This window comes from Macaca nemestrina, chromosome X (assembly GCF_043159975.1).
Source record: "Macaca nemestrina isolate mMacNem1 chromosome X, mMacNem.hap1, whole genome shotgun sequence".
In the NCBI taxonomy this organism is placed as follows: Eukaryota; Metazoa; Chordata; class Mammalia; order Primates; family Cercopithecidae; genus Macaca; species Macaca nemestrina.
The window spans coordinates 73,555,676-73,568,051 of NC_092145.1; the positions used below are offsets into that span (position 1 = coordinate 73,555,676).

Genomic DNA, 12,376 nt, shown 5'->3' on the forward strand with positions numbered 1-12,376 from the left:
ATTATTTATAATTCTTTATAAAGATATATGTTCTTTATAAAAACATATATAAAGGAACATATATATGTTCTTATGTTCTTTATGTGTTCTTTATATATGTTCTTCTTATGTTCTTTATATATGTTCCTTTATATATGTTTCTTTATATGTGTTTCTTATATAACGTTTCCACTATATATGTGCGTGTATATTTTATATATATTACAAATACAACATGGTCTCGCTTATATGTGGAATCTAAAACAATGTTGGTTAGCAGAGGCTGGGTGGGGTGGAATAGGGTGATGTTGATCAAACAGTAAAAAGCTGCATCTGAACAGTAGGAATAAAGTTAAGTTACGGATATATTAATTAGTTTGATTAGATCATTTCACACTGTGCATATATACACACATATAATATATATTATACATAATGGCATCACACTATTTGTAGTTGCAATTATAATTTGTTAAAATCATTAAAGTATCAAATATATAACTACATATTTACGATTATCTTATTTTTGACAAAGCTGTCAGGAAAATTTAATGGGGAAAGTGTGGTCATTTCAGCAAATGGTGCTTGGACAACTGAATGAACTTAAATCCTTATCCCATATCATATACAAAAAGTAACTCAAAATAGATCACAGACATAAGTGCACAAGGTAAAACTATTAAATGAAAACAGAGAAGTAAATCTTTATGATCTTGGATGAGGCAATGTTTCCTTAGCAAAAACAAGACAGTAAAAGTAAAATATAAGCAACAACAACAAAAAAGATGAATTTGTCAAAATTTTAAACTTACATACTTCAAAGCATACCCTCAAGAAAATAAGACAACCCATAAAATGGTAAAACATTTTCAAACCATATATATAATAACAGACTTGTAATCAGAATATATAAGGAACTGTTAAAATTGAACAACAAAAATACAAATAACCCAACTTAAAGATGGACACAGGATCTGAAAAGACATTTCTCCAAAGAAGATACACAAATGGCCATAATCACATAAAGAGATGCTCAACATATTTAGCCATCAGAGAAATGTAAGTCACAACTGCAATGAGAAACCACTTTATAGCCATTAGAATAACTGTAATCAAAAGGATAAATAACAACAAGCATTGGCTAGAAATTGGGGAAATCAGAACAATACTCATACACTGTTGGTGGGAATGTAAAATAGTGAAGCCAACTTGGAAAAGTCTCACGTTCCTCTAATTGTTAAATACAGAACAATCATGTAACTCTTCTACATATATATCCAAAAGACACAAAAACAGGTGTTCAAACAAATTTGTACACCGATGTTCATAGCAGCATTATGCATAATATCCAAAAAGTGAAAACGACTCAAATGTCCATCAACTGATTAATGGGAAAACGCAATGTGCTTTTATCCATACAGTGGAATGTTATTCAATAAAACGTGAAGTACTAATGCATGCTACAACATGGATGAAGCTCAAAAATGTGGTAACTAGAAGACACAAACCACAAAAGACCACATATTGTATGATTTTAGTTATATAAAATGTCTAGAATAGGTAAATCCACAGAGACGGAAAGTAAGTTGGTGTTTACATGTATAGTGCTGAGGGAGTGGGGCATGGGGAGTGACTGCTATTGGGTAGAGTTTACTTGTTGGGTGATGAAGCATTCTAAACTTAAATTGTAGTGATGGTTGCACAATTCTGTGAATATACTAAAAGCCACTGCCTTATACACTTTAAATGAGCAAAGTTTACAGTATGTGAATTGTATTTTAATAAAGATGTTAAAAGGACAATCATGTGAAAATAGGAATTATGGTAACATTATAGTACTGTTTACAAAGGATTTCAAAATTTTGTTTGCTAAATAAAGGAAGGTGATAATAGATACAGGAGAAGAATGACGGATGGGAGCAGAAGACTAGAAGGTTCAAATTAATCAAATGTGAGTTTCTTAATCAATTTTGTTGGAATTCTTCAAAAGAAAGAAATACGTATTTTACAGTAAAAGATTAGACCAATGTCAACCTTTCAATATTTTTCAGCATCCATACCTGGGTAATAAAATCCATGTGAATTCTCATTTTTCCTTTTGCTGAATGAATGGAATATGTGCAATGAAATCTGACTTCACCAAAATTTTCTGTAAACTTTCCCAAGCAAGTAATTAACAACTTCTGTTTTAAAATTCTGTTTACCCCTACACTCAGATTCCCAAAGAAATGTTGACATTTAACAATGCAATCAACATCCAATTTGCATTGTTTGGTCAAAATGAAAATCTTCCCGAGGGTCAAATATTCCCAAGAACAAACCAGCTCAATAATTGAACATAACAAATAAGCAAGTCTGATTTACAAACAGAAACAATCTGAATGAAATATAACAAGTAGCAAAGATTATATTTTCCAGCCAAATATTTTGAAAGACTTTTTAAAATAAAATTCACCTTAATATTCAGAATTTCACTTGCATTTTTGTATCTACTAAACGTATTTCTCAGCTGACAAAATAAAACATTTCAATTTAGAAAGACTCAATTCAGCCTTTTACTTTACATATGCTATGTTAATTTTAAGTTATATAAACATGGCAAAAAAATACATCTATTTTTAAAGAATGCCTGTTTTGCCAGCGTTGACTTATTTGACATTAAAATAAAAGTTAAAATGACCACATAAAATATTGCAAGTATCATCAGCGACATTTAATAAAGCTTAGGAGAAAATATTGACTAATTTTTTTTTTTTTGCGTTTTCTGGAGTGTATTACAAAGCACCCTGTTTTCTCTAGAGTTCTTTATATCATATTTTTGTAAACCCAATGAAATTGTTCATTTGATCCCACGTGTATTGTGAGAGTCCTAAAAAAATATAGAAAACGAAAAACTGGAATTGAATTCAAATAGTTTTCTTTCTATTATTTTCTCTTTTTGCATATACAACCCTCTAAAAAAAGATATTACTCATCTAAAATTACTATTATATAAACTCCAAGAACACATAAGTTATGTTTCTAAAAGTACTGAGTTTATTTTAAAGCATAGCATCAAGTTTGAATCTCATGAAACAAAGCCATCTCTTCATTATGTGTTGATTTTGGCAAAAAGTACAGACCAGCATACAATAGATATCTATGATAATGTAGTTTAAAGTAAGAGGTGTTTGCTTTTGGTAATAAAGTAGTATGAAACTTACTATATAAATCTGTGCAGTTATTTAGGCCATATTTCTTGTCTTTTTAGAAGTCTTCAGATTTAATATTTTAAAAGTTGCCCTTTTTATTTGATACTTCTACTTTTTGCTGGAATAGAGGCACAGAAAATATTCTCACTGCTGAGACTAATACACTCATACAATACATGGCTAAACTGAAATTAAAAGGTAAGATATCTTAGGAATAGTAGCATTTACGATTGTGAGTTGTTTTAAACGGGCAGCACTACTAAGATTTGTTTTAGCAAAAACTCAAGGGAAACCAATCTTGGAAAATGATCGCCAACCTGTTTTATAAGAGTTATTTAAAAGTCTAATCTCTTTGCTAGAGAATGCCGTTTTAAGCTTACTTGGCATCCCACTTTCATGATATACATATGCATATTTCACTGAGGGAAGGAACTTGGATATATCATTCCATCATAGCTGTGTAGTTAAACAAGGAAATTGTCCACTGAATGAATCTATTGCTTTTGTGTGTGTAGAAAGATATCTATTCTGATCACTGAAATGTGCAATGAAAGGCTACATTTAGAAGCTCGGAAAATCTGTGGTTCAATACATAGAAGTTTCATCTACAAAAGAATGGGAATGTTATAATTACCATAGGAAATTACAATGTTTAACGTATCATAAACATTACCTGCAAGTACTTTTTAATCACAATAATATAGCATCAAAAAGGTACATATTCTTGTTCACCAAAATTAATGAGGCAACTTAGGAATGAAAGATAGGTTATTTCTCTTTCTCCTTTTTAATGTAGAGATGCAGATACACTTAAGCTGCCATAATAATGGCAAAAAAGGAGGGAAGGGTGTTTCTTTGTAAAATCAATGGTGTACACAGGATGCCTTGGCAGGTAGCAACACTATTTCTATGACATCTACTTACTAATATAATTTTGTGTTAATATACCATTCTCCTCACCATAATGTTCAAATTTTAATTTCATATTCGTTTTGAATGTTTGCATGTGAAAACACCAACTAATCTATTATTTCAACATTAAGCCTATTTCTTTTGAAGCAAAGCTGATTCTGCTATTTTAAAAAAGCAATGGAGACTCATTTTTCAGGACGTTTAAAGCACAGTGCTTAAGGTTCATGCTTGCTGCTTTGCTTGCACTTCTGCTTCCTGAAATGAAAAACAAACAAAAAAAGATAAGTTTAAACATCACAAAGCAGACATGCATGTGTATTTTAGTTAGACTACATTAGTTCCAACTACTAAGAATATACAAAAGCCCCCAGAAGAGATTTCTTTAAAAATTTTAGTAGAAAAACTATATAATACAAACAGATTTCTAGAAACAGATATACTAAAAGACTACCTAATGATTCCTAATGATTTGGAATACTTCCATGAAAGCAAGTGATATACAGTTATAATTGATATTTTACTTAAAATAGTCAGCTAGTTTCCTTTTTGTGTGATTTTTCATGAAAATTGGGTATATAAAAACATGGTCACTTAAGTTTAAAATTAGTTGAGTTTTGGTTAATTAAGGTTTAAATTACTTAGAAAATGTGCTATCCATTAAAATATTGTAGTTTTCATGTTTTATGATGGTATACACACCAAAAACTCAGGTTGTCTTCCTTCTCCTCTGGATAGTGAGGTACTCACCTCTAGCACAGGAACTCTGACCTACATGTGTGCTCTGGTGCTCAACATAATACTTGACATAAAATAAACTTCAAGGAAAGTTTGTTGAACTAAAGATGAGTGGCAAGACTGACTCTGGAAAAGGAAACATCAGACTTTTTTTTTTTTTTTTTTTTTTTTTTTGAGACGGAGTCTCGCTCCCTCGCCCAGGCTGGAGTGCAGTGACCGGATCTCGGCTCACTGCAAGCTCCGCCTCCTGGGTTTATGCCATTCTCCTGCCTCAGCCTCCCAAGTAGCTGGGACTACAGGCTCCCACCACCTCACCCGGATCGTTTTTTGTATTTTTTAGTAGAGACGGGGTTTCACCGGGTTAGCCAGGATGGTCTCGATCTCCTGACCTCGTGATCCGCCCGTCTCGGCCTCCCAAAGTGCTGGGATTACGGGCTTGAGCCACCGCGCCCGGCCAGGATCTTTTGTATTTCAGTGGTGTCAGTTGTAATATTTCCTGTTTCATTTCTTAGTGAAGTTATTTGAATTTTCTTTATTCTTTTCTTGGTTAATCTTGCTAATGGTCTATCAATTTTATTTATCTTTTCAAAGAACCAGTTTTTTGTTTCATTTATCTTTTGTATTATTTTTGTTTCAATTTAATTTAGTTCTGTTCTGATCTTGGTTATTTCTTTCTTCTGCTGGGTTTGGGTTTGGTTTGTTCATGTTTTTCTAGTTCTTTGAAGTGTGACCTTAGATTGTTTGGGCTCTTTCAGACTTTTTGACATAGGCATTTAGGGCTATAAACTTTCCTCTTAGCACCGCCTTTCTGTATCCCAGAGATTTTGATAGGTTGCATCATTATTGTCATTCAGTTCGAAGAATTTTTAAATTTCCATCTTGATTTCGTTTTTGACCCAATGCTCATTCAGGAGCAGGTTATTTAATTTCCATCTATTTGCATGGTTTTGAAGGTTCCTTTTGGAGTTGATTTCCAGTTTTATTCCACTGTGGTCTCAGAAAGTGCTTGATATAATATCAATTTTCTTAAATTTATTGAGGCTAATTTTATGGCCTATCATATGGTCTATGTTGGAGAAAGTTCCATGTGCTGTTGAATAGAATGTGTATTCTGCAGTTGCATAAAATGTTCTGTATATATCTGTTAAGTCCATTTGTTCCAAGGTGTAGTTTAAATCCATTGTTTCTTTGTTGACTTTCTGTGTTGATGACCTGTCTAGTGCTCTCAGTGGGATACTGAATTCCCCCACTATTATTGTGTTGCTGTCTATCTCATTTCTTAAGTCTATTAGTGATTGTTTTATAAATTTGAGAGCTCCAGTGTTAGGTGCATATATGTTTAAGATTGTGATATTTTCCTGTTGGACAAGGTCTTTTACCATTATATAATGTCCCTCTTTGTCTCTTTTAACCACTGTTGCTTTAAGTTTGTTTTGTCTGATATAAGAGTAGTTGCAACTGCTCTCATTTGGTGTCCATTTGCATGAAATGCCTTTTTCCATCCCTTTACTTTATGTGCATCCTTATGTGTTAGATGAGTCTCCTGAAGGCAGTAGATTGTTGGTGAGTTCTTATCCATTCTGCAGTTCTGTATCTTTCAAGTGAAGCACTTAGGCCATTCACATTCAATGTTAACACTGAAATGTGAGGTACCATCGTATTTGTTGTGCTCTTTGTTGCCTGTGTACTCTGGGTTTTTTCATTTTTTTTTCTTTTGCTTTCAAGCTTGCATTTCTGTTTTATAGGTCCTGTGTGATTTATGCCTTAAAGACGGGTCTGTTTTGATGTGTTTCCAGGATTCCTTTCAAGATTTAGAGCTCCTATAGTGGTGGCTTGGTAATGGCAAATTACCAAAAAGATTCTTTCCTTTGTCTTAACCTTAGATAACCTGATGACAATGTGCCTAAGGCGAAAATCTTTTTGCAATGGATTTCCCAGGTGTTCTTTGCGCTTCTTGTATTTGGATGTATATGTCTCTAGCTAGGCCAGGGAAGTTTTCCTTGATTATTCCCCCAAATATGATTCCAAGATTTTAGGATTCTCTTCTTCCTCAGGAATTCCAATTATTCTTAGGTTTGGTCGTTTAACATAATCTCAGACTTCTTGGAGGCTTTGTTCATATTTTCTTATTCTCTTTCCTTTGTCTTTGTTGGATTGGGATAATTCAAAGATCTTGTCTTAGAGCTCTGAATTCCTTCTACTTGTTCAATTCTATTGCTGAGACTTCCCAAAGAATTTCGTGTTTCTAGAAGTGTGTCCAAAGTTTCCTGAATTTTTGATTGTTTTTTTTCTTTAAACTGTCTATTTCATTGAATATTTCTCCCTTTACTTCTTGTATCATTTTTTTGGATTTCCCTGCATTGGGCTTTGCCTTTCTCTGTTCCCTCCTTGATTAGCTTAATAACTAACCCCCTGAATTGTTTTTCAGGTAAATCAGGGGTTTCTTCTTGGTTTGGATCACTGCTGGTGAACTAGTGTGATTTTCTGCAGATGTTGAAGGGCATTGCTTTGTCATAGTATCAGAGTTGGTTTTCTGGTTCCTTCTCACTTGGGTAGACTCTGTCAGAGGGAAGGTCTAAGGCTGAAGGCTGTTGTTCAGATTATTTTGTCCCATGGGGTGTTCCCTTGATGTAGTACTCTTCCCCTTTTCCTATGAATGTGGCTTCCTGTGAGCCACACTGCAGTGATTGTTGTCTCTCTTCTGGGTCTAGCTACCCAGTGAGTCTACCCAGCTACGGGCTGGTACTGGGGGTTGCCTGCACAGAGTCTTGTGATATGAACCATCTATGGGTCTCTCAGTCATGCATACCAGCGCCTGGTCCGGTGGAGGTGGAGGCGGGTGCAATGGACTCCATGAGGGGAGGCGGGTGCAATGGACTCCATGAGGGTCCTTAGTTTTGGTGGTTTAATGCTCTATTTTTATGCTGGTTGGCCAGGAGGTGGTGCTTTCCAGAAACCATTAGCTGTAGTATTGTGGAGAGGGACCAGCAGTGGGCAGGGCCCTAGAACTCCCAAGATTATATGCCCTTTGTCTTCCACTACCAGGGTGGAAAGGGAAGGACCATCAGGTGGGGGCAGGGCTGGGCATGTCTGAGCTCACACTCTCCTCGGGTGGGTCTTGCTGTGGCTGCTGTGAGGGGTGGGGATGAGATTCCCAGGTCACTGGAGTTCTATACTTAGGAGGATTATGGCTTCCTCTGCTGAATCATGCAGATTGTCAGGGAAGTCCTGGAAAGTCAGCAGTCACAGGCCTCATCCAGCTACCGGGCAAACCGAAGGGTTGGTCTCACACCCACCAAGCCCCCCTCCAACAGCCCTGAGTCTGTTTCCAGGTGGCGGGCAAGAGGGGCTTAAAAATTCCCCCAAGGCTATCCACCTCCCAGCTGTGGAAAAAAAAGGGCTTTAGTTCTTCCCTTGCCTGTGAAGTCTGCAAGTGGGATTTGCACCCTCCCCCCAGTTCTGGCCAGGAGGCTTCTTGTCCCGTTCAAATTGTTACAAAATTTGGCTAGAGAATTTCTTCTTTCTGTGGAGTTTTAACGCCTGCTCCTCTGGCCACACTCCCGATGGATCCCTGTGGTGCCAGGCAGAAATGGGCTGCTTGGGGACCCAGCGAGATCCCAGGGCATTCCTATTGCTTCCTCTACCCCTGTATTTTGCTGGGCTCTCTAACTTGACTCAGCTCCAGGTAAAGTTGGAAACTTCTCCCGCGAACAGACCTTCAGTTTCTCCAGTGAGGGTATGTGTTCGGGAGAGGAGGGTCTCCCTTTTCCACTTCCTCAGTTGGGGCACTCACTGTATTTGGGGTGTCTCCTGAGTCCTACAGGAGCAGACCGCTTCCTTGAGAGGGTCTGTGGGTCCTCTCAGGATTACTGGTTTGTTCTTGCAGTCTATCTGGGGCTGAAATTCACAATGCAAGCCTCCAGATGCTGCTCTGTCTGGATTGCAGATGCTGCAATCTAGTCCTCTTACTATCTTATTTAAAGAAAAGTGTCTTCAGTCACTTTTCTTATGGCTCAAATTACACAAAGCCTAAAATATAACATTTAATCCATGAGAAAAGAAAGTTCGGCAAGAAAACCATTTCACAATGATATAAACATAGTACTAGTAAATTTTTGTCTAGTGAAAACAGACAGTAACACAGACTTTTAAAATAGGAGAGGGAATTGGAGTTCAAAGAATCTGTCTAACATACAATTAGTTGTTAAGAGAAAAACATAAAATGACACAGCAACATAAAATGATTGAGGCAATTTGTATGAAGAACTACTATAAAAGGCAAAGGTATGTTTAAAGTTGATAGTTTGGGGACATCTCATTAGATAGACAATTTTATTGTTGCTTCCTTTATTTGGTCTGTCCTGAAAATGCTGCTACTTAAAAAAATTAATTTGTGTTGGCAGGAAAAAAGCTTCAAATTTGGCGAGCAAGTTAGTGACCAGTTTTGCAATGCAGATGCTCTTAATTAACTTGAATGGATGACTCTATCATTTGCTCTCACACAAAGACAATAAATGCCGCCAAGGAGATTACCATGAACTAAGATGCTTACTGTCGTTGTAGAACCACGCAGGACGGCTGGAATAATGAAGGCTTTAAAATTGCTAAGCACTTATTTGTGAGTAGGTCAATGAGAAATTTGCTCCCGTGGTCAGCTTGACGGGGAAATCACTCTACCTACCTGCTAAACACATAGTTTATGCATTTGGTTATGCACATCTTTCTGCCCTAATAGGAATTAAGTGGATGCAGAGAAGGCACTTTTTGCTGTAAAGGACTGTCTCTGACTTAATTTGAATACTTAACAGAAGTGAAAATCTTACTAACTAAAAAAGCTCAGCAGCAATAACATGATCTATAAAGCAGGAAAAAAAGGGTATCATACCTTTGAACCAGGTGGGGCTGTCAAGCCTAAGAAGGCATACACTGCATTATTTTCTCTGGCTTCAAAGAAGGCATCATAGTCCTTGATGAAAAGAAGGTAAGATGAATTAGCAATATGCAACCAATAAAAGAAACAAAGGAGATTTATTCGACCAAGTGCAGTGGTTCACGCCTGTAATCCCAGCACTTTGGGAGGCTGAGGCAGGCGGACCACCTGAGGTCGGGAGTTTGAGAACAGCCTGACCAACATGGAGAAACCCAGTCTCTACTAAAAATACCAAAATTAGCCTGGTGTGGTGGCACACGCCTGTAATCCCAGCTACTCAGGAGGCTGAGGCAGGAGAATCGCTTGAACCTGGGAGGCGGAGGTTGCAGTGAGCCGAGATCACGCCACTGCACTCCAGCCTGGGCAACAAGAGTGAAACTCTGTCTCAAAAAAAAAAAAAAAAAAAAAAAAAAGAGAGAGAGATTTATTCAGAATGACCTGACTAGTCGACAGAATCATCTGCTTCCTTAGGGACAGGCAGACTACCTTCCATAATACTAGAATTCTGGAAGGAGTAAGGAGTAATAAAGAGGCAAGGCTTCCAGATCTTATTTAATATAGGTTGAAAAGTAGGTATTCTATGGCACAAAAACTGCAGAACGGTTTATTCCACATCACATCAAATTTAAATCTGCCTGCAGCTTCCTCCACTATGCAAAACAGCCACCTATTTCCCAGTAAGAAGATACTTATTTCTGGTCAGACACTGTTGTTTCCATTCACCATATTTCTATTCCATTATTCATTTAGGTTGAGATTTTCTCAGAGCCCACAGTAGACTAGATATTAGCTAGATATGCTAAGTCCAGAAGAACAGTTAATCTTTGCTGTGTTTTGAGAAAGGCAATGAGATGTCCATGATGCATGACCAGAAGAGCAACCAAATAGTAAGAGGTTTCAACCTGGGGAATGCAAGATAATCTTCACATGACTAAATTGGGTTGGGATACCTACTGTCATCTTGTAAGCCACAAAACATTCTCAAAAAGTAACAAATAAACTTGCCTAAATTTGACTGTGATGCATAATCAATAGCAAACATATTTAGAAAATGTAGCCATTGTCTACATCCAGCCTTTGAGAGGATGCAAAGGACAAATGACTGTAAGCAAGCGATATAACTATATATATGCAGGTTTGGAGGCAGAGGTGAAAATAATGGATAGATTTGGGGCAATCTATTTCAATAAACAAGAATTTACATTGTTTTCTTACCCCGCGATACTGGCTTTCATTGAAAATCTGAGGTGGCAGGGGATACCCTGTGGCTGGTCGACTATTTTCAGGTACATTTTCTCTCATCCACTTCCGATTCTCTTCATTGGCTGCAATATCTTTTTCCTCAAATCCTATTTTGTTGGCTTCTAGGAAACCAAGTACATCTTGCTGTTTCTTCTTAATCTAGGACCCAAAGAACAAGAAACCGTATTTTCCAATATTCGACAAAAGTCAAATGTTTGTGAGCTGGCAGAAATGAATTCAGACAGAACAAAGATTGTGGTTTCACAGAAGTTATATGATTTTCCCTCTTTATTACTGTATTGTTAATAATGCCTCACAAGTGTATTGAAGAGCTTTTGGTCCACAGGTCCTTTTATCAAGGACTTTCTCTTTTTTTTCCATTGAAAATTCTCATTATTTAATGATGTACATGCAAAACTAACTGATGCATATCAATACCTAAAAATGCAGTTAACCCCAAATTGTGTGTAGTGAAAAGTTATGTTTGCTGATCCTCTACAAGCCTCTCTTAGTTTCAGCCTTTCTAGAAAGTTTTTCCAAATGACACAAGTCTGCTTCCCATCTTAACAAGAATAGTATACGCAATAGAAATGAATCTTTCCTTGACAAACTGCACAAGCTGCAAGAGTCATTCAAGCCTCAATTTTCATTGTTCAAAACAGAAACTGAACAAGAAGATATTAGCCAATCCTACAAACTATAAAGTTTGCAATATATCTGTACCATTCATTAGCCCTTATCATGAGCTGCTAAGGTATCTTTTATGTGTATCATGTATTAGGTTAGTGAAAAAGTAATTGCAGTTTTGGTCATTACCTTCAATGGCAATTACCTTTGCACTAACCTAATATATTCATCTAGATAACCAGGTAGAGATGACACATGTATTCTGTCTCCTTATCACAGCTAGGAGAGAGCTTTGAAAACAGTAAAATTAATACTATTCAGTTAAGTTTCTCTTCTGATATGCATTTCTTTTAGAACCTGAATTCACACATCAATGGTAATTAACCCATATTTAAAACCATAACTTAACATTTCTGAGCTACAGGATCGTAATCAATAAGCAAGTTTCTTCATGGAATCACACTAAAAAGACACATGGAGTGTTGCCATCAAAAAATAAAATAAAATAAAATCTGTCCTGCCAATGAGAATAAAAATGCACAATAAGAAACTCACAGAACAGAGTCCTCAGAAATAATACCACACATCTACAGCCATCTGATCTTTGACAAACCTGAGAGAAACAAGAAATGGGGAAAGGATTCCCTATTTAATAAATGGTGCTGGGAAAATTGGCTAGCCATAAGTAGAAAGCTGAAACTGGATCCTTTCCTTACTCCTTATACGAAAATTAATTCAAGATGGATTAGAGACTTAAATG

At 36.4% G+C, this 12,376-nt stretch overlaps 1 protein-coding gene across 1 annotated transcript in view; it reads right to left on the bottom strand.

Annotated features, from left to right (window-relative positions):
* Positions 1–2,992: 2,992 nt before the first annotated feature.
* Positions 2,993–12,376, bottom strand: part of LOC105464496 (SH3 domain binding glutamate rich protein like) — a 93,767-nt gene continuing 84,383 nt past the window's right edge. The window contains exons 2-4 of the mRNA XM_011712466.2: positions 10,963–11,148; positions 9,703–9,783; positions 2,993–4,337 (exon numbers count right to left, since the gene is read on the bottom strand). Coding sequence (XP_011710768.1) covers positions 4,305–4,337; positions 9,703–9,783; positions 10,963–11,148 — 300 coding nt within the window. The 3' untranslated portion in view covers positions 2,993–4,304. The remainder of the gene's footprint in view (positions 4,338–9,702; positions 9,784–10,962; positions 11,149–12,376) is intronic.